General features: G+C 40.6%; 1 protein-coding gene across 1 annotated transcript in view; it reads right to left on the bottom strand.

Moving 5' to 3' along the window:
- Window positions 1-23,258, bottom strand: part of dst (dystonin) — a gene marked incomplete at its 5' end in the record, with an annotated part of 123,027 nt that overhangs the window by 77,286 nt on the left and 22,483 nt on the right. The window contains 10 exons of the mRNA XM_083694576.1: window positions 1,034-1,161; window positions 1,278-1,373; window positions 1,902-2,021; window positions 2,235-2,341; window positions 2,546-2,658; window positions 4,297-4,463; window positions 11,918-12,010; window positions 13,545-13,622; window positions 16,240-16,329; window positions 18,538-18,599. Coding sequence (XP_083550702.1) covers window positions 1,034-1,161; window positions 1,278-1,373; window positions 1,902-2,021; window positions 2,235-2,341; window positions 2,546-2,658; window positions 4,297-4,463; window positions 11,918-12,010; window positions 13,545-13,622; window positions 16,240-16,329; window positions 18,538-18,599 — 1,054 coding nt within the window. The remainder of the gene's footprint in view (window positions 1-1,033; window positions 1,162-1,277; window positions 1,374-1,901; window positions 2,022-2,234; window positions 2,342-2,545; window positions 2,659-4,296; window positions 4,464-11,917; window positions 12,011-13,544; window positions 13,623-16,239; window positions 16,330-18,537; window positions 18,600-23,258) is intronic.

Genomic DNA, 23,258 nt, shown 5'->3' with positions numbered 1-23,258 from the left:
CACACAGATCCATCTGGCACCCAGCGCTGTCATCTGCCCCTATTTATACTCCTGTACAGTACCTGCCTACACGTAAAAAGCTGAAGAGCCAATGAAGTAAAACCCAGCCTTAAAGAATATGTTGCCTTAGGTAATATATGCTCATGACATCCTTCATAACTGACAATCCGCTACAGGTTGAGACAGTAACCATTCTTTAGGGGGGTGTGGAATGTATCACAAGATACTTACAAGGCTACTGCCAGTTTTCACTCACCTCAAAGAGTTTTATTAGACTGCAAAGTCTATATTATCTACATAATATCACAATATTACTAGACACCAACAAGCCAGGTGGTTTCCTACTAAATCTCTCTCTGCTTTCCAAAAATGATTTATGTACAGTACAACAAGTGCACATAACAGTACCAGAATTGTTCTATATAAATAAACTCATGCTTGAAATTAAATGATGGGCACACCCATCGCGATAGAAACAGAACACTAATTATTGTTGAGAGAACTCATTGAGAGTATATATATCTTACTATGATTCATCATCTGCTTTTGGCAAATTAAACACAGAAGAATGTATCATATTGTAAGACATATCAAGACAGGAGACTAGCTTGGCTCTATAAAACAGGCATGGAATAACCATACAATTAATGCCTACAAACCTCACAAGGCACAGGGGAAAACAACATAATGTATGATTTCACATCTCGGTACACATGTTTGAGGAACTGACAAATGAGCATTTATCTAATCAAACCACAGACCGCAACATGTAGGATTTGTAAAGAACAAGTGTAGTGCTTTAATCTGAAATGCTGCACTGCCAAGAAATGCTCTCACCAAGAAATGACTGCATAGAAATACTTTGCTCTCCAGTATCTCCTTGCTTTTGAGGTAAAAGTGTAGCTTATACAGTATAATAACAACCGGGGGGCTCAAATCAACATAACAAACAAATCATATGTGACCGAAGGCTGTCATGTACAGTAGGTAAGGTATTAGGGTTGTAAATCATGTTAAGGTTGGTTCCTCATACCTGTCCACTTCAGGCCTCAGGCTCTTCTCCCTCTCCAGCATGGCCACGATCAGTTTTCCCCATTCCTTCTCCACATCATTGGGGTGGTACCCCTGGGGCAGCTGGATACGACCAAACTCTATCCACACCTGTCCCACACACACACATACCCAGCAACATTTCATCAGTTTATCACCTTCTGTTAAATGCAGTTTTGCAATCTCTCTAAGTAAAGAATAAATGAGTGTACGTTGCAACAGCATACCTCTAGCATTTTATAAAGATGCTTGATTTTGGTCTTCTCATTCTCTTTCATCGGGATTTCATTCTCCTTGAACTGCAAATACTGTGTATAAAGTGCCTGTGAAAATTAACAAAATGAATTAGTTCAATGTGAAATTTGTTTTCCATTTACATCCATATCCATATACTGTCATCCATACAGTACACCATACAATCCATCCATTTAATCTATGCCATTATACAAAAATCATGTCAAATACAGTATACTCAAACAAGACTTGAAATGACTGTACCATATAGAGCTCCTGTCCCATTAGCAGCTGTCGACTATTTGAAGTAAAGCGAGCTGCGCTCTGATACCCATCAATATCGCTTTAATATTCAATTACATGAGAGAGACGCTACTTAAGTGTCATTTGAAGCCTCTGACAGTGTGCAGATAGTTACTGTAGCCTCAGGCTTTCATAACCCAGCACTATAAAATCATATTCAGCACTATGTAAAATCAACCAGGCACACACCTCAAGCTTTGGAGGCATATTTAAAGCAAAGTCTGTAAGATCTCCAGTTCTACTTCTCAATGTGGCAGTAATGATAGTCATTAAAGATGGTTTTGATCTGTCTGTTAACTGTGTTTGTATATTACCTTGAGTTCTGCTGGGTTGTTAGGGAACGCTCTGTCTGACATCACTATCACGTTATGTTTGATCCACTGGCTGAGGTAATTTACCATGTTCTGGTACTCTACCCATTTGATGTCAACATCCTGTTCAGAAATAAAATAAATTAGATAATTAGAATTCAGTCATACTGTGCATTGGGTAATGTTGGGATGGGTGGATTTATCAAAATTGACCATATTCCAGATGCATGGCATATTGTGTCATGTAAATGTGTATTCTACCTTGATAATACTGTACAAGGGTAGAAACATATATAGTTGTTGCCCTGTACAAGAATACGTTCAACATCTACTTACATTTGCATTGATGCCATCAACACCATCAGGTACTTTAGGGAAAACATCGTACAGTGTTGACACATACGTGATGACAGACTTCTCATCGGGAGACTGCACGTCCACATCTGATGAAAAATAAATAGAAATACTGTGCATGTAATAAAGCACAACATTTAAAAGCAATCGTTTGCCTCTTTGGTTAAGAATATAAGTGCATTTCGGTCTAGCTGATTGATAGCAGAGAGGTGTCAATAGGTTGGATAATGCTTACCTGCTGTGTCAAACAAGACATTAGAGAAGAGTGTGAGGATAAAGATAATGTAACTCACCCTCTGGGTCCAGCAGTCTGGCCACCCCCAGGTGTTCTGCTACACCAAAGGCTTGTTCTAAGTTTGATCGACTGGTCTGGGCTGACACTCTGCTCATATCAACCAGGTCAGGCCTGAAATGGAATAGAGAATATCATTGTGAATATTTGACATTATTGCCAGAGGGAACAGTAATGTAGAATTTCAACAAAACAATCACATGTAGGTTTTTAAGGCATTTTAATCATTTCTCCAATACTTTTTGAAGAGTTTTGTTGAATTTGTAAAGAACTTCATTAAATAAAATAAATATGTTTTGAAGGGGAGCTTTGGTGTGAGTATTGTACAGTAGGTCATACATACAAATAATACAGCCAATGTACTTTAGCTAACCACAAAGGAAATGCCTGAGAATAGTCCCAAATGTTCCACTGAAACAAATCTGTTTGCTCAAGAGTCAAAGACAGTCAAGCAAGCCCAAAAGAAGTCAATTGTTACATACAAACATTCAACATGACCCACACATATCCTAGACTTTCTGATGGGTAGACCCCAGGTGGTGAAGGTAGGCAGCATCACCTCATCCACTTTGACTCTCAACATGGGGGCCTCCCAGGGCTGTGTGCTCAACCCCCTATTGTACTCCCTGTTCACCCACGACTGTGTGGTCACACACAGTTCCAACTCCATCATCAAGGTTACTGATGACACCACTGTGGTTGGCTTGATCACTAAAAATGACAAGTCATCCGACAGGGATGAGGTAAGAGTCCTGGCAGACTGGTGCCAGGATAACAACCTCTCTCTGAACATCAGTAAAACTAAGGAGCTGATCGTGGACTTCAGGAAGAAGAAAGGGGGGGACCACACCCCCATCCACATTGGCGGGGCTGCAGTGGAGAGAGTCAGCAGCTTCAAGTTCCTCTGTGTCCACATCACCGAGGACTTAACATGGTCACACCACTCCCACTGTGTGATCAAGACGGCGTGCCAGCACCTGTTTTTCCTCAGGCAGCTGAGGTATGGACCCCCAGGTCCTTACAAAATTCTACAGATGCACCACAGAGAGTATCCTGACTGGCTGTATCACCGTCTGGTACGACAGCTGCACTGCCCACGACCGTAAGGCTATACAGAGGGTGAAAATGTCCCAGTCCATCACAGGCTGCAAACTATCAGCCATTCAGGACATCTACTCTGAGAGGTGCAAGAGGAAGGCTGAGAAGATCATCAGGGAACCCAGCTACCCCAGCCACTTGCTGTTGCCTTCTGGCAAAAGGTACCGGAACAGTTTCAGCTACTGCAGCTACTTACACTACACCCTTATGCACTACTATTGTCACTTTTTTTTTTACTATATTATATTGTATTACTGATTGTTGATTGTTGTCAAGTGTTGAGAGAGGAGCAAGATCCCCAAAGCATTTCACTACGTCAATTACAGCTGTATGTGCTTAAGCAAATACACTGGTTTTGAGTTGAGTTGTCAGACTGCAAACAAATGCAGTATATGACATTCAACACAAACTCTGACAAACAGAACCAGGGCAGGAAAAAAATCCCTTTCAATTTACTGCAGTCTAGTTAATCATTTGTAGGTCAGTCCAACAGGGTACTGTAGCATATCAATATCTCACTAATGACTTTTGAAAACCACAAGCTAAGTGTTTGTCCTATTTGAATGGGAAACAGAGAGATACAAGATTTAAATGTGAACCACATGAATTGCTCAACAAGGCAAAAAGTCTGAGAATACACTTCAGCAGTGTTACCTGTATTTGTGAATAATGGCGTTAAATAGCCTCCCATCCCTCCAGGAGGTAGTGAAGTTGTCACAGCGTACGCCCACATAGCCCTCTGTCATCTGCTTGGACCACAGCAGCAGCCTCTCCTTGGCTGTCATGTCCTCCGACTCCCCCATAACATGGATCTCTGAGATCTGTGAAGGAAAACAACCAAACATCACAACACAACTCACAACAGTTAGTTTCACCACATAACATTAAAACATGGACAAGACATAGTCTCACCACACTTAATATCAAAAACATAGGGTTAAATAAAAATCAAACACATGGCGGACCACCACTGAGTGACTCATCAAATTAAACAAGAGGTATCTGAGCAGTGAACATTGTCACAGCAGCAACTAGTATCGTAGCGTATCAATGTGCAATCAAACCAAAGATGTCTCAGGGATTCGCACGTACCTGTATAAGTATTGATGACATGTCAAATGTCCATACAATGTAAGGAAATTATGTGGGATGGTGAGATAAACTGTACAAATTCAGGGGAGGGTGTTTAAATTACAAACAGGAAAACACTTCAGTTTCCAGGGGTACTGTATTGGAGCATATTCTAGAGAGCTTAAGACAGAATACAATATCAACAAATACATTTAATTGGCAACACACAAAACAATATGAGCACCAAATTCTCACACATCTCTAGAATTCCATATCTGGTTTACTGAATTGCAGTGTTTGAATGAGTAATGTTAAACATTTTAAATGGCAGCATAGACAACAATTTGGCTAAATAACCCATTTGTTGGAACAGGTTAAAGAGTGAGGTTATGATGACCGCAAACAAACACATTCCTCAGAGTCTTGAAAACTGTTGACATAAGGAAGCAATTCCATGTAGAGCTGTAGGACCAGCATGATCACCTATGACCTTGTCTGAGAGAAAGGACCTTTAAACTCACTAATGCTGTGTTGTCATGTTCTAGGCAATGTTGACTTACATAACCTACACTTAAACATTCTGGTGAGCTAGGAGAAATGGACACTGCAACTGTGGTAGAGAGAAGTAATGTCACATATTATAGCAATCAAGTAGACTGAGGGCATACTAATAGGATAAAGTCATCTCCTGCCAAAAGCCACTCATTTAAGTATAAATTGCTCAAATAAAATGATCCACATCACCACAAGGTTGTTGTACTTTTCGTTACTTGGAATCCAGTCATGGAAAATAATTGTCAGGATCCTTTAAGATAAGCTCTTTCCTTATTTCCTGTAGAGTAAAAACTGTGGGAAATCAAGTAACCAACCATTAGACAGTGATATGATTGAATGGACCTTAGCAAGCATAGCTTCTACACCTCTACATTTAACAGATAATAAAATATTAAACAAATACATAATCTCAAAATGCTCACATTAAATCACTTTACATTAAATCACTTTTAAAATATATTGTATACATAAACAAATTATGCTTATGAGACAAGTTTATAACCTGATTTGACAAGAGTGGGAGAATGGGAGAGCCCTATTAAATATGGGTGAGTGAAATATCTTGTGAGGATCATTAAGGCAGTTAAACATGTTGTTCAACTGTCCAGGTTAGTAATTTTCTCTTTGCCCATGTTTTGTAGCTTCATACAAAACAGATTCAGCAGCCTGTGGTGACACAGTAGGTAGTCTGTCTTTGACTCAAAGGGAATCTTACACTATGTCAGAGTATAATTATAGTTGCTTTCTGAATGGTTCTAGAGAGCACATGGGGGTTAGCAGTCAGTCAGAATGGAAAGAATTGTGCCATGAAGCCAAATCACACATCAACTCAAACAGTCTCCATGGGACACCACTGCAATGGAACACCACTCCTTGTGAACAAATGACGCATACACCGAAAACACAGATCTCTCAAGATGAACAAGACAAAGATAAAGCCACTATTTTTGCCATTTTTCACCATTCAGAAATTACAACACTTTTTATGCATAGTCCTCCTATTTTAGGGTACCCAAAAGTAATGGGACTATTGGCTTGACAGATTTTTCTGGTAAGTCAGGGGTGTTCCGTCATATAATTTGTGCACGCATAAGACAGCTTTCAATGTGTAGTATTGATTCTAGGCTTGGAATTTGCCTTTGGAATTTGCTATTGGGGTCTGTCAACATGAGGACCAAATAGGTGTCAATGAAAGTCAAGGAAGCCATTATTAGGCTGAAAAATCTGAAAAATCAATCAGAAACATAGCCAAAACCTTAGGCTTGCCAAAATCAACAGTTTAGAACATCATTAAAAAGAACAAAAAAAACGATTTCCACAGTGGATGACTGATTGCTCACTATAATTAAGAAAACCTCCAAAACAGCTATCCCAAAGATCAGGAACACTATCCAGGAGGTAGGCGTGAATGTGTCAGAGACCATCCGTAGAATCTGTTACCAACGATAGACGCTTCACCACAAGGTGCAAACCACTAGTTATCCTCAAAAAGGATAGTCAGGGTACAGTTTGTTAAAAAAGCACCTAAAAAGCCTGCAGACGTCTGGAAAAAGGTATTGTGGACAGATAAGATGAATATTATCATGGACCAGAGATACCCAACATCTGGTGGGGTCAAAGGGTCACAGACGTCAGGAAGTTATTGCATGCAAAGGATTGTCCACCAAATACTACACATGAGTGCTTAATTTGGACATTTGATCAATCTGTCCCATTACTTTTGGCTAACCTGAAATAGGGGGACTATGCATAAAACGTGGTGTAATTTCTGAATGGTGAAACCAATATGTACACAAATACCATCAAATAAAAGCTGAGAATCTCAAATTCAAACTGTGGAGTAATGAGCCCAAAGAAGAAAACATGCTTCACTGTCCCATTACTTAACCAAACCAAGCCACCAGTTGTACTCAAGCACATTTGCTCAACCACATAATGGCTATAAATACCCTGCACTTGGTTTACCTCTTGTTGGGCGGATGTACACTTGGTAGATGCTTGGAGGGTATCCAGATAATCTTGAGAGCCTGACCCTCCAGAACAGGTGTGGGCCCCCCTCCTCCTCCTGTGTACTTGAGTACTCCATATGATTTTGGAGAGTCCATCTAGGTTCCCAAATCTGTCGTCTCCTCTCAGAGTCCGAAGCATATGCTCCACAGCTCCGAAACTCACTGCCCTTCTTAACTGCTTCTGTAGCAGCTTCTTCTCCAGTAGACCATCCTTAGGAGTGATACACCTGGAGGTTCTGGTAATGCCATGGAGCTTTCCTACCACCGTGGGCTTGGCCCTGCTCTTGTCTGTCTGGTGTGCAGAAAACTTTCCAGACCTTAATGCTAACTTCTGTCCGAGAGGACGACTACAGCCATCTGAAGTTTTAGGGGTGAACACCTGCACCTCCCCAACATACACTCCTCTGCTTATACTTCCCAGCCAGGGTCTAACTATTTCTCCCTCTGGTGCTCCTTCCATCCCTGCAGGGCTCTCCCCAGTCCCCCTGTCTGGGCCATACTGAAGCTCTCCTCTCCTGGAAATGTCTTCACTCTGGACACTCTCTCCTCCTCGGTTCCTGAGGGAGTCCGTGGGCTGAAACTCCCCAGATTTCCTCTTCTTCTTCCTTTGGAAGTAGCGCCGGCCTCTGAGCTCTTTGGATTCGGGGCTGAGTGGAGCTTTGTTGGGGTCCACATAACATTCCTCCTTTGGGCCCCGCACACAGCCACACATGTTGCCCATGGCTGTCAGTCATGCGTTCCCTTTCCCATAAACAGTGTTTGGTTCTCAGCGGTCGTTTCTTGTTTTCATGCCGGGATTCCAGTAAACTTAACTTGATCCAGAGCTCTCTTATTCCACCGAGAGGCAGCCATTATTTTCCCTCAAAGGGGGCGGAGAGGAAGCAATGGCAGGCTGCCCAGCAGCCAGACTCAAAGCCCCCTCTACATAGAGCAGGGGAGAGAGAGTGTGGCTGCTCCTGTTGTTGACTCCCAGTCGAACACAGCTGAGGTGTCCCAGGCGTCTAGTCCGCCCTCTCTCTCACACTCCTTCTGGGTCTCTCCTCTGTCACTGCTCTCCTCTCCTGTTTGGTCTGTTCTCAGGAACACTTGTCTCTGACCTTTGAAATGTTTTCCGGGCCCGGCTAATCCAACACAAACACCATAAATGCACACCCGAAGCAGAGGCACAGCCCACTATTTTTTCTTGCTCACAGCTGAGAGAGAGGAAGCCCTGATTCGGCCTGTCCTGTCATCTGAAGTGTAAACATGGGCACCTCCAGGCCCCCTCCTGGTGTTAGGTTTCCCCAAATGTGCCTGTCTGTAACATGGCCATGTCTGAGGGGGCAGGGGTGGTAGGGGGAGGGCAGTGGGACAGGGTCTGCGGCTGACAGTCTCGGCAGCAGATAGCCACTGATTATGCAGTGAATTATGTGAAAACTTTGCTCAGCAAGTTGGGCTGCTCTGATAGGCCGTCCCAGGCAGAGAGAATCCCGGCCTATCATAAGGGCTTTAAAAATAACAGGACAGCATGGGTCAACAAAAGCAGAAGCAGAGGCAAATCCCACCCAGCCAACAAAGCGCTTTCACTTTGCCTATTAATCAGGCTGCATACAATTGCAAAGCCAGAGGTGGGGCTTCGCTCCAATGGTTTAAACAAACACTGTTATCCACAGAGATCATTGCCATACCAGTTCAGTTGGGAGCGAACATACAGTACTTTGTACAGGAAGTGACTCATGATTAGATGTATTACTGTAATTACATTGGTTATGATGTGACTAGTGAGCACAGAGTATGCTTAATAAGAGAAATCGAATATTAAGCATGTATGTATTTATGTATTTTTGCTAAATATTCAATTTAATGTTTCTAACTACCAATGATGTGGGTAGATACAGTTAGTGGAAATCATTTTATCACATAGACCGACTAAAAATAACTATGCTGCCACGCTCCTCTGACACTATTCTGACACCAATGACATTTCCTCTGAAGGTTACAGGCTGCCGGGCCCTGCAGTTAGATATACCTGCACCACACCAACATGTACAGTACTGCATAAAAGCAACATCACCTGTTTGGTGTTTAATTTGTGGTTTGTTATTAGGATGTTTGGATAATATCAGTTTTGTTTCTATTGAGCCATCTGACAGGACCTTGATCATGACTCACAGGGTTAGGGTTAGACTGACTGTCAGTTAGATGAAACTGCAGACTACAGAGCTGCTGTGCATCGTTGTGGCATTGTACTCAAGTTTCACCAGAGACTGACGGAAAAGAAGATAATGCACCACACCTATCAATGCCTTGTCCCAGGAAATATACAATATGTTCCCCATTGTAGAAACGTGAGACAGGATTTCTTTGTATATGTAAACACACCTGAAATACTGCCTTTCTAAACCAATTCTTGGCAGAAGAGGCAGTAGTATTGAATATTTTGTGTACTGTAACTTAAAATGCTAAAATATAAAGCTACCTGTCAAACCATAGGTACACACATCCTCTGTTGACCTAGGTAGAAGCAAATTTAAGAAGGCTAACAAAATGTCATTGGATGAACATAGCTAGGTTAGTGGATGGATCCCATATACTTTAAGTAACGCCATCTTGCCTCTCCCAAAACCTTGTCAAATAGAGACAGTGTACACGTAGCATAAAAACAGTGTTGGATAGGGTTCATAGGTATGTCACACTTTTGACAGATGGACTTAAACCCTCTCAGAACTGGAACCTGAAAAGAATGTTGAATAATTTCTCCCTTAGTACCCTGCAACCCTGACAAATCAAGAAGCAACAGGCCACTAGCACGAATGCCCAAAGGCTTACGCAAGACTGACAGGGGCAGGTGTGGGCACACATCACCCAAGCTACCTGTCAGCATGTTTTATGACCCCAAGCATAATAAAATACTTTTGTTCACTATTATTGACAAGCACTTTAAAGCACTTTAATTTTCTATTTCAACCAGACCGTTTGGAGTCAAGGCTATTCAGGTAGCAGGGTAGTGTTGGTGCATCGGATTGTATACTGTTTCCAGACATTCAGTGAAGTTATGTTATGTTTCATATGAACTGGGGCATAAGTGCTCTTTTTGCTCTCTTTCTATCATGGTCAGATAGGCCTACGGTTGTTACTGCAAACATTCCTTTCCCAAACTGTAACCCAGCCAAGTCAAGCCGGCAGACTGTGCCAAATATATTAATAATCCATAGCTTGAGCCTGAGAGAGAGAGAGAGAGGGGGGGGGGGGGTAATGCAACTCTAGATCCTCCTTGTGCTGCTACTAATGGTGCCCCATCCTTAGGCAACTATATAAGCCCCTAATCGTGTGTCAGACTGTGTGTTTCCTGTGTGACATCCCAAATACTGTACTGTTAGTACTGTATGCACTATTGTATAGCTGCATCAACAAATGTGCAGCTGCAGCAACACAATAAAAACGGTGTGTCTTGACTCTGAACTAGCCTGTGAAAATGCTGGAGAACCTAGGCTTTAGGAAAGATGAAAGAACACTCCTCTTAAACCAACCAAAATGTTTCCTGTACTCATCAAATAGGCTACTATAGGTAGGGAGGGAAATATTGTTTGCATTTCAATGTCCCATCTTTTCACAGTTTTCATGTCAAAATGTAACCACAGATGGAGAGAAAACAAACAGTCCATTCTGTAGATCTCAGTGCTTAGAATGGTTGTCACAGAGCATCCATTTTCAACTAAAAATACAGTGCAAAGAACAATAGAATACAATTATTCCACATCGTATACCTCATTATCCAAAAAGCTAGTAAATGACAATTTCACCATTATATTCTCTAAGGCCCTTAACCATATTATATTACCTTCAATTCAATGTATACAAATGAAAAAACATTTCAACAGCCAAAAAACATTTTCATTATTCATACATTTTACATGCATATGTGCAGAACTGGAAAGAGAGGAAACAACTAATTACAACAGCAAATAAATTAACCACCAGACATCAATAAAACATTGAGTTTATCATAATTCTGTCCCATTTAAAGTGTGCACTTTCACGTTCATTACACCTAACAGATATAAAACACTGGATTGTATACTGTGTTTACAATAAGCCTTTCCGGATCAGTCTACAACAATAATGTGTGCAAACAGTGATACTGAACAATATTGTGACTATACCTCAAAACGTCAAGCTCAACATTTGAGATAAAAGTCTCAGCATGGTGGTACAGTAAGTAATTAAAATGATTTAACCCTAACACTGTACTGGATTCACTTGAACCTAACAACAACATTTATTAAATATAAACAAAATTAAGGAAGATATTAAGAATTGAGTTATCAATCAAACTTGCCTCATAATATCTAAGGGGGAATTAAAACCAAAACATCCATTGAATACCACTTGGTTGGACTGCTTTGACATCTTGTGGTCAAAGAGTGAATAGCAACTTTTAAAAAGAAGCTGCCAGTTGAAATGGCTCAATCAGAACCAAATGTCAGACAGTGTTATGCAATAACACTCAATAGCAAGCTTAAGCAACACGCTCGTATTCCAATCACACTTCAATATACTAGATCATAAAAGGGAAAGGACACCCACATACAGGTTCATACAAGCAAACAATAACAAATACACAGCTTGGCCAAAATAAGTGATTTCAGACATAATCTGACCTGAAAGTGCAGAATTATGGTCCATATCAAGCCCAGGGTCAACTTGGGGTTCCCGTCTGTGATGTCATCATTCCTGATGTTTACAAGCTTGACCTGAGGACAACAGAAGAACACAGTTAGGCATGACAGAGACAGTTGACAGAGTTTTCCTATATATCAATGTATATGTGCAGATAAGAACCACTGCAGAGTTCTCAATTTCCTAATAGAAAAAAACAAATAGATTGTGTGTTCAATTTGTAATAACAACAAAAGAGTAAGGTTGTATTTTAATGTGTTCATCAGCATCAGTGTCTCACTCAGATCATTCAAAACTAACAGATTAAAAATATCTGCTTTAAGGTGATCCTCTATTTAGAGCAAGGCACTAGATTTGGGGGAAATGCTAAAACCAGATTCTCTCTATCTGCTAATACCCTCTGACAGCAATTTAAACTGTGACAGAAAACAGATCATGGCCCTGAGTCTACAACAAATACACAAGGGGGCGCTACAGACATTGTCTTAGCTCCCCCAGAAAAGCATAATTTTTTCTCTTTAATAATATAAATCATCCATGACAGCTGGCCTTAAGTGAATGTACTGTATGCATGAGGATGTAGGCCTACTTTTGAATGACGAAGAACCTTCTGGTATTATTAATCTAGTATTTTCCCTTTTCTATGTGAAAAGAGTAGAACTGTATTATGTGTTTCATGCTAATGAGCTAATACAGTAATTGTTCTACATTTGACAAAATAATCAACTTTCATCATTCTATATCAAAATCATTTGTACTTAACTTTGTTTTCACACTAATTAAATTGTGTATCCATGTTGTCTCAAACAAGGCCTTTCATTGATATGCATGAACATTGCTGTGCAAAGACAGGCAAGTTTATTTGATTATGAGAGATGGACTATGCCTCCTCCTAATTCAATGTTCTATCAATGATGAAACAGACAGAAAGTCATTTGTCTCTTATCCTTTTCAGATTTCTCAAAACCAGATACAGATATACTGTACATACTGCTGGGCATAGTAGTTGTTCTGGTGCTGGGCATAGTTATTTGGAATATCATAGTTTATCTATCCTCCCAACAGTTTGTTAAAAAAGTATTGGCAAATCTACCACATGAGACAAATCACAGCATCATATCAACAGCAGAAGAAAAAAACAAAATGAAACTGGTGTGTGTCTGTTTATGAATATGAATGAGGTGTGAATGGGCCTGGTATGTACAGAAAACAATAGAATAATTGAATCATCTGTGAATCCTTTGTCTCAGGTCTTGGGTTGCTTTCAGTGATGTCATGTCTGGCTACAGCTGCGCAAGAGCAGTGTTCTCCATCACATCCTGACTGGGGTGGGGGTGGGGGGAGGGTGCAATCAGAGACGTAACCCCACCCTTGGGAGATGGAGTCAGCATGCCCTCTTGTTAATCATTATGAGCAAGGGATGCAAGGATGAGACAATGATATTGGCTATTCGTGACACGTACATTTTTGTTCTGATGTGGGCCAATGCTTTTTATTAGCTTTACATACGTTGCATTGTTACCTTTCGAATAATGTACAACAACAAGCGTGTGGTCATAGAAACAACTTAACAAGAGGCCTAAAAATGTCCATCGGGTTGGTCCTTACCTGCCGCCTCTTTAAGTAGTCCAATGCTATCTGTACATTCTGGAGTCTGTGGAAGCGCATCCGTCCTTTCTCCCGAGGCTGTGGACACAAAAGTAGGAGGAGGGGAAGGGGGGAGATATCACTGACTATGCTGAGTGTCTCTTGCTGTCTAAGGACCAGGGACTCACCACACCATTAGTAGTATGAGGACACAGCACATGCTGCCAGGTTCTTACCCAGTGACCTGCTGGGGAACAAAGACAAAACCAAAAGGGAGGGACAGGACCAACTCTGGCCCAAATCATTGCTTCTACACACTGTATTTAGACATAGAACATACAGAATACAGTATTTGTCCTCTCAAACTGTGAGCTAAAAGAAAACATCATATGATCTAACAGAACATATTTCACCACTTGCAACCAATTGCAAAAAGCAAACAGTACACCAGTGTGTCTGTGTGATAAATTAATTCCAATGAGGGCTATTGACACAAAACATAAAAAGGCTCATCTAAAGTGTATCTTAGCATTATTGTTTAAATGAAGTTGACACTGTAACCTGTAGTATAGCAGATTTAAGGCTAGGGCTGAGTGTCATGATGTAAGCAAAGAGCCAACATCCTGTGACAGACACACATGGACAATGAGTGGCCACAGCATGAGGTAATTAAATGGATAATGCGTCTCAAACCAGTCCCTCAGCAGAGTTAGAACCAGAGTCAAGCTACAGATAGATCCCCCTGCATTCAGCCACCAGCTGGCCATGAGAGGAGGAGGCTGAGGAATCCTTTTCACCTCAATGGTAGAATGACAACATTCACAGAAGCCTTTTCCCTACAGCTCTCATTCAACACGGCACATTCAAAAAAGTGGCCATCTTTTGGGTATTCAATGGTAAACCGCAATCTGATGAAAAATGTCCTGAGGTTCATATAGATTTGATCGTATGACTCAATGATGCATAAAGCTATTGAGATTGGACATAAAGACCCAGGCTGGATTCCTGTATTTTTCAAATGTTATATATGCACTTGCATATAGAGGCTAGTCTGAAGTGCATGTACTGCTCTTTTACTGTGTGCACAATAGCCTACAGTACATCTTTGATAATATAGAATACATTTCATTCAACATGAGCCTGGGTCTTTAGTTCATAAAGCAAGTGCACATATCCATAACAAATCAGCTAGCACATCTATGCATCGGTAGTCCTTGTTCTACATAGCACTATCAGAGCACAGTGTTGCACTATATACTGTAGATTGTAAAGGAAGCAAACTTAACCTACTGTAGCCACATGACATTACCTACAAAATGACTATGGAAATAACTACAGTCCACTTAGAAAAAGAGTTTTTCTATCCACTCTTGTTAATGACCACGGCACCCTCGCATTAGTTGTGTTACGAAGGGGAGTATGGCGAGCCACACCTACCCCCTTATCATCATCCTGCGCATCTCCATGCTGCTCAACTGCACATGCTTCTGCCGCACTCACCAACCGCAATGTCTTCAGAAAATCACGCTCCCTTGGCTTACCACAGTACGTGAGTGCAGGAAAGAAACACACAGGGGGGACACAGGAAGACATGGACACACAGTGGGCAAATGAAAAGAGGACAGAGAAATCAAAGAGGAGGAAGAAGAGGGTAGAGAGGAAACAGGATGTAAACAAAAGAAAGTAGATGGCTACTTTGAGGATTTCTGGGGCTTCTCACATGAGTTTAAGAGAGCTTATGCTGCTGCACAACACACAACAACTGTAATATCAGAGGTCAGCCATGGTTGTGATTCATATCAATCATCTCTATTTGAAGACAAAAGGATGACATTTTGACTGAGCCAAGGAAAGTCTATAATAACAGACAGCACCAGTATCGTCTGTCCACCATTTCATGAGGCACTTCAAAACCACATAAGTCTACATTTGAATAATATTGGGTCAACACCTTGTGTACAGCTATTTATACATGTTCTTCACATGATGCTTCAGCCATTAACCATCAAACAGAAAGTCAAAAGACCTTCAGAACTGAGAGAAGCTGATAATGACATTGTACACTCTCCTTTTTTCCCTTACATTACATATAACACAAATTAATAATACCTGAAATCACAACAATCTAAATAATAATCCTTTGTTGGCCTCCTATAATGATAATATCCATAAAATCATGTGTTGTCCAGCCACACTATCATGACAAGCATTGTAATGCAATGTTAGTTGTCCCCTCAATTTGAAGCATAAATGGACTTTGGGCACTTTCACATATCACTGGGCACATTTGGGCAACATATCTACAGTATAACATGAAAACAAATTTTTGGTACTTGTCTGAGAAGTTGATCCAGGATCTAGAACCACATTAGCACCCAAATATGGGTATTGTAATGTACATACTGACACTTTATTTTCAATATTAGAATTCTCAGAGGGTACTACACCAGGGTGCTTAAAGTTAATAATCATGACACAATTAAATTAATTGTGTTACCCTGAGGTTTAGCACCAAGGCAACAGATATAATACCAGCTATTGTTACTTTTTTCTCCAATAATACTGGTACTGATCCTAAATCATTGTGTACACATCCTAGGAGACTACTGTAATATTATAGAATCAACATTCTAAAACATGAAAAACATGACTCAGTGCAGCAACGGTGATGAAAGATGACATAAGGGTCAAGTTACCATAACAACAGACTACTCACCAATGACTCCCCAGAAAGGACCTCCAGCAGTGAGATCAGGTTATGTCCATCTCGTAGGTCTTCATACAGGTCATTTACATGCTTCCGTACCTAAGAACACGAGAAAGGAACTGTCACTTACGTATTAGGGCATTTATCAAGATGTACGTTTGAAGAAATCTGGGGATTATTGCTTGAAACTTAAAGATGAAGTGCTGTGGATCAATAAATGACCTTCATAACCCTAACCCTAACCCTTTTTTGGTAGACTGTAACCTTATACAGGTTAGAAGGCTTTCAAGAAGGCCTTTAGCTGTGATCCTAGATAAGGCTTTTGTAAAACAATTATTATAGTTTACAGAAAACCGGTCCTTCTTTTAACCTTCTAGTAAATCACCCCTAGCCTCCCCTCTGTCATGAACAGTAGACGGCACCCCCATGCTAAACACAATCTGACATTTCAGGTACTGCTTAACCTGTTTCAGACAATTGGCAGGGATTGGCAGTGTCTTGCTAATATGCTTGCTAATGACACTTTAAGCACAGTGTTGCGTTGAATAGATACATGCAAACAAGAAAGAGGAGGATAAGTAGGAATGTAACATCACATCTGCCAAAGGGCAATCCATGGTATATCACAGCATATCCATTTAAACAAAAAGTCTAACATGCTGTAAGGTGGCTAGGAGTTGGGCTAGCTCTTCTCCCTCCTCTCCATGCTGAAGACCTGATTAACATAACTCCCATCCAGTTCCCTGCCCTCCCTCGATGGTGCTCTGGAGAGTATACAGTAATGTCTCTACATAACATTTGGGGAACATGGCACTTGCACCTTATCTAAGGCTCTCTAGGCATCCACTCAACCACTCCAGAACCAGGCTTTCTCTCTCCAGTAGGCCCATCTCCCCTTCCTGTCCTGAATACCGTACCTCTGAAATCAGTCTGCTGCCCAGTGACCTGCTTTTACCCAGGCCCCTAAACGACATAATCCCAGCTAACAGGCACAGCTGTGGAGCCAAAATAGACACGCTCCCCTGTTACAGTATCGGCCAAATATTTCCCCCACTATTACTCAGCACCTCTGACTCCAACGAACAATGTCACCAGGGATAAGGCCTGTTGACCCAGACACAGAGACATGAGAATTTAAAGAGCGTTGTCCTTCCTGCCAAACAGTTTAATTTCAAATTCAAACAGAGGGGGTTGGCTAATTTGGCTACAATGTCCAAAATAATAGTAAACATTAGGAAATATGAAATAATTGAGCTCATAAAAGATTCAAAGATTTAACTTCCATCTGTGGTCAAAGCAAAACAGTTCTTTGAAAAGCAAAACAGTGCAAAACAGAGCCTTAAATCAAATAATCCACTGGCCTAGCTTCATGGATGTCAATTTGAACAGTATAACATCGATAGACAGCTATGCCGTTTGTGAGCTGAGGGGTTTACAACACTTTTGCCTTCTACCAAATAATGCTGACTAAATCTCTTGAATATGTGACAAACACAGGATTATAACTACCTCCCTAAGAATTTTATACGGTAGGTAGGGGGATTTGAATGCATAAAATCTGCATTGATATATAATTTATTTGATCACTTATATTGTGTTTGTACTGCCTTTCACATCGCATAACATGTGATATGAGTCTAGTCAGTTGTGCAGACACACAGACTGAAACACATGCTTACACTTGTTGCACTGGATAATTTCATGTGCAGATGAACCAAGGCAATTAAGACAGAGCCAACAAAAAAAAACTCTGGCAAGCGAGCATAAACCATATCCTTGGCAGCTCTGCTAAATATCTGTCTGTAATAACAAGAGGAGACCCAAGATGAAAGGTGGTAGATTTCTGTCATCAGTGACGGCTCTCTTGTGTAATCAGATAATGGTTCATTTGTTCTCCAAGGAAACTGTCAAGACCAAAACTTGAAAACAGTCTGTTCTTCCATTGCCATTGCCAACCATGTTTACTTCTGTAGGTTATGCTGTAGAAACATAACCATCTCAACACAGACTAGCAGAGAGGTGATGACAAGAAGGTGGAGGTAATTAGGCAGGTAGGAGGTATATGACTAACCATTTTCCGATGGGAAATGATGAATATAATACATAGCTACAAGTCTTGCAAGACAGCAAGACAGATGTGTCAACATGCTAAGACAAGATTAGAACACGAGCATCATTCTAAACTATTGATACCATCAACTTTCCATTAATTTAGCTGCATGATTCAGAAGAAAATATGTGCATGAAGAATGATTTGTGATTAATTGTTACATGTATTAAGAAGACAGTGAATATTTAACTTCTTACCTTTAGGAGATGTTGGTTTATCCATTTTGTGAACGTCTTTTTCTGAACTCTGTCTCTTTCATCTGGAGAAAAGACATATTGATACAACATTTAGTGAAGTGTTGTAGGTATGGTGGAACTGTCATGATAAAATTACACGTATAATAATCAGACCTTCTTTGGAGATAAGATAAGTTGTGTCATACTCTTAGTGAATATAATTGTATGTAACAACATTCACCATCATAGTGATCGTTGCCTCTTATTGAAGTATCACGCAGGTTCAGGAAGGCACGGCAAGGAGGACGCAGCTGGCCGCCAGGGACGGACAGCTGATCATGTCACATGTTCATATGCTATAAGAGCCAGTTCATGTAGTTCCACTATAGCTTGAGCAGTCGTTCACGCTGACGGTTCGTTCGAGTTTCTCACCACCACCCCAGCTTCCACCTGCAGGTTAGCTGTTGTTACCCACCTTCGGGGGGTTGAATTTCATGGTTCTCCCCATTTTTATTATTCATTTTAATATTGTTTATTCAAGCAGGGGGTTAGACGTTTATGGGCTCCCCGCTATGTATATTATATTGTATTATAATGTGGGGAGCTATATCAGAGTGGAACCTACATTACGCCAAATCAATTGTACATTCATTACATCAACGACTTAAGTGTCCTGACTGAATTACAGTTATTAAGTCTATAGACCAGCACTGGATCCATTGCACTTGCAGATGTCATTATTTTGTTCTATTTTCCACCCCCGTTGCATTATAGAGAGAAAGGCAGTGACTGCTCAAGAGTTAACAAACCAGACTAGGTTCATGTAGTCTAAATATTACAACTTAACTTTTCCTAGGGGGATGGTGATTTGCATGACAAGCAAAATTGTTCACATGGTATGCTTGATATGAAGAGAATTCACATTCAGATTGTATCACCAATTTGGAGCAATGGCTACTTAAATGGACCCCTTTAACTCCTTCACTCATATCAATATGTATAGTTAATTACTTTGATGATTAGATAAAGGAACTTAAATAAATGAACCTTTCTGTCAGTTACTGCTGTTCTTTCCAGATACTGTATAAGAACTATTCTTCCCCAGAGTGATATTTTTTGGAAGTATAATTGAAAAGATGTAACTTCCATGAGGCCTTGCTTCCATTACTCATGGCTCTGTACTGCACAGTTGACCACATTATTTTTTGTTTCCTGTAACCATGACAACAGGGCTAGCCGTTTCCATGTTGCCACATTGACAGCCATGAGCCTCTCTGGGATACAGTAATGTTGGACACATAAAGGCTCAATTGTGCTGTCAAAGCAAACCTCAACAGATATACAATACGGAATCAGACAAAAATGTTGTTAGAGAAGTTATCATCAAAGCCACAACACAGACACAAGTACCACTAGATTGTATTTCATTAACATCATCATAACAAAGTCCATCTCCAAATAAAGGGGTGACACTGTACATGCAGATACTGGTCCTAGGACAACGTCCCCTCACTTCTCTCTACATCATCTGTCTCACACAGCAAGACAGAGAGAAGGCTGCAGTGTGGGATTCAGGCCAGATACCACTGTCCTATTTTATCTCTCTGCCTAAAGGTCTATCTGATATAAGCCCTCTCAGCCATGATTGAATACCAAAAATCACAAGCCCAGTAAATCACATTATAAACACAACAACTGTTAACACAGTAAGACACATTTAAACAAAGTCTTTAGCTCAGCTCAAAACAATAATGGCAACAGTACATAATCTGATTGTTCTTGAACTTTGGAACCAAAATGCAAATAACAGAGATAACCTAATTCTTTTGAACAACACACGTTACGGATGTGGCTTTTCTGGGATGTTTTAATGCACTCTCTGAATGAGAAACTGGCTGAGAGCTTCGATCCCCACTAAGCAAAGCATGTTAGAAATTCACAATCTAGCATAGTACTGGCTACGGAAGCAGGAAGCGGTATACTGACCCATGCAGCACATCAACGTCACCAGGTGAGCGCTGAGCTCCCCCTCGCCCTGGAGCAGGTACCACATCTCCCTAACTAGCTCCTGAGGGCTCTCGAGAGAGTACATCTTGGTCCAGGCAGAGGGATGGCATGTGTGTGAGCTACCAGAGTAACTGAGGGAGCAGCAAGAGACTCCTCCTGCCTGCTTGCTTGCCTGCCTCTAGGGCAGCCTCTACCTCTCTTCTCATCAAGGATCCAGAACGAGTCCTGTCAGGTTTTCCACGCATGGCCACTCAGTGTTAATCATTTTCCTTGCATGTTAACTGTTTACCTAACAACACCACACTCCCTCAAGGCTACAGGAGGGGGAATAAGGCTCCTTAGAAAAAGGAGCAAAATCCCTTTTTTTCCTTTTTGACTGGCCTGTTTTTCAGGATCAGTCTGGACAAAAGTGTTATCAGTGGCCCTCTGTAAATTTGAAGGTTGGTTTCTCCCAACAACAAAACAATGGTGCACAGAAATACATCTAAAAATGTAAATTCCATTTGGCTATCTATGATATTACACTACACAAGTAAGTGTCGACCACATAAGTGTTGACCACTATACTGCTCATATACTGCACTACCTGTATATACTGTTCACACTGCACTTTTCTGCTTTTTTGCACTTCTGGTTAGACGCTAACTGCATTTCGTTGTCTCTGCACAATGACAATAAAGTTTAATCTAATCTAATCTAATCTAATAAATTACATCTACTCAGGCCATTAGGGTTAATATTGTTTATTTAGGCAAGAATTTCCTTTCTCATAACGCAATCAAGTAAGTGCAGGATCATGTATTGAGCAATAAGATACAATAGAGTGTACCACAGACCAAATTTCTCAAATTACAAAAGTGTTTAGAACTTTTTCCCTCTCTTGTACAGCTGCCCAGACTTGCCAAACTATGGTTGTCAGCAGAATTATAAAGATCAACTCCAGACAAAACCTCCATTCATCAAAACAATCAACACACTCCCAAATACAACATGTCAGTATGGCAATTAGCCCTGTTTTAATAATGCTATAATAACTTTTCCACTCACTTTGAGGTCAGTAAATTAACTGCTCAGAGATGATCAGTAACATTTTTGTCACATCCTTTTCTCTGTTTTGAGTGGTAAGAGGGCCTACACTGAGACAGATAAAAAGATGAGAGGGTATGTTATACAGTATGTCAGATGAGACCATTTTGAGAGGCTAATAATGTCTTAGAATTTCAAAGGCAAAAGGGACTACATTTTATTTGGATAAAATATCCATTTGTATCTATAAATATATCCTTAAAGTACTATCTATGCTGCACCACCAAAAACAACACCTGTCCCCATTCCAAACATAAAACATTGGACTCTCTATGAAGACACACACCACTTTATTTGGGGGTGCATGGCACCTCGCTCAACTTTGTAACAGAATACTGGTTGTGATTGCTCTTCTGTAGATAACCCAGAAGGTTTTCCATGTTTCTTTAAAACATGGGACTTTGAGAAATCTCTAACATAACAGAGCCATCTTAACAGTGCGGTCTCTGCAGACCTTTCCATTTGGTTCAGCTAAAAATAGTATGTGTGTAAAAGCTGTTGAGGATTCAAAACTGTGCTGGACTGGGAATTGCTCTGCATGATAGTGAACAGGACTGCACATGATATTGGCCAAAACATGCCACCAATCCTCTATTGCTTTTACATGTGGACTAGTACCATTCTAACACATCCTCTGTGCTAGTCTCAATCAAATATTTCTATTTCAATTAAGCAACACCAATCAAGGTGTTTTGTGAGCTATATAGTGACACTGCAAAATTAAATGCAATGGCATTCACAGTTGCTGATAAAACATTTGGAAAGAAAACATTAGAAAAGCATATAGGTATACCTCATTATGTCTGGTAAAATGCCAGTGTCGCTGGGAGGAAATTAGACTATGTTCACATTTCACAGCCATCGTAACACACCAGTTTTTTCTGCAGCATCATTGCAGTGCCACTATGCCACTCCTGCCATGTCTGGATATATATCTCCTCTTCCCTCACAGTCCTTCCCCATCTCCATGACCTTTAACTCAATTACACTTGAAACAGGGTAGAGCTAGGCCTTCAGGAAGTAATACTTTGTGATGCTAGAGGCCTTATCTAAGGCATTTTACCACATAATGCATAAGTCTATTATGAGACTCATTAATATAGATGGTCTTCAGGGATTGTTCCAGGAAACCCCTTCTCAAGGCCCAGGGGATGAGCTGAGATTGCTGTGTCACTGTGGTCAGCCAATGATGTCAGTTTGAGTTTGACAGAAAAAACAGGATAATCTGGGATTGGCACATCAATTTGAGACTTTTAAATTCATGACATACTGTATAGCCATGATTCTTGAATAATATAATTTAGAAATGCCTCATGTGCTCAATTCAACTGTCTTACTTCTTGTTTTACTCCACTGTTTGTAAACAATGTTATTGTAAACAACACTGTATAGCTTTATAACATCATGAAACTTAAAACTATCATTTTGATCCTTTGGATGGTCAGTCCTTGCATCCATATGAATTTAAGACTGGGTACATTTCTCCAGCCCCCTCCCTCAGCTGTTTACCAAAATAAGTGACAGGGAGACTGCTTTGTTGTTTGAATCCCGGATTGCCCCTTTAAGAAGATAAATGTACCAAATTACCATGTTTGAGGAGAGTGGACTGAAAACATGCCAACTAATATGGTTTAAATTTACATAGATAA

The sequence above is a fragment of the Argentina silus genome, assembly GCF_951799395.1.
Source record: "Argentina silus genome assembly, chromosome: X".
Taxonomy (NCBI): Eukaryota; Metazoa; Chordata; class Actinopteri; order Argentiniformes; family Argentinidae; genus Argentina; species Argentina silus.
This window is presented reverse-complemented; position numbering and strand designations above follow the sequence as displayed.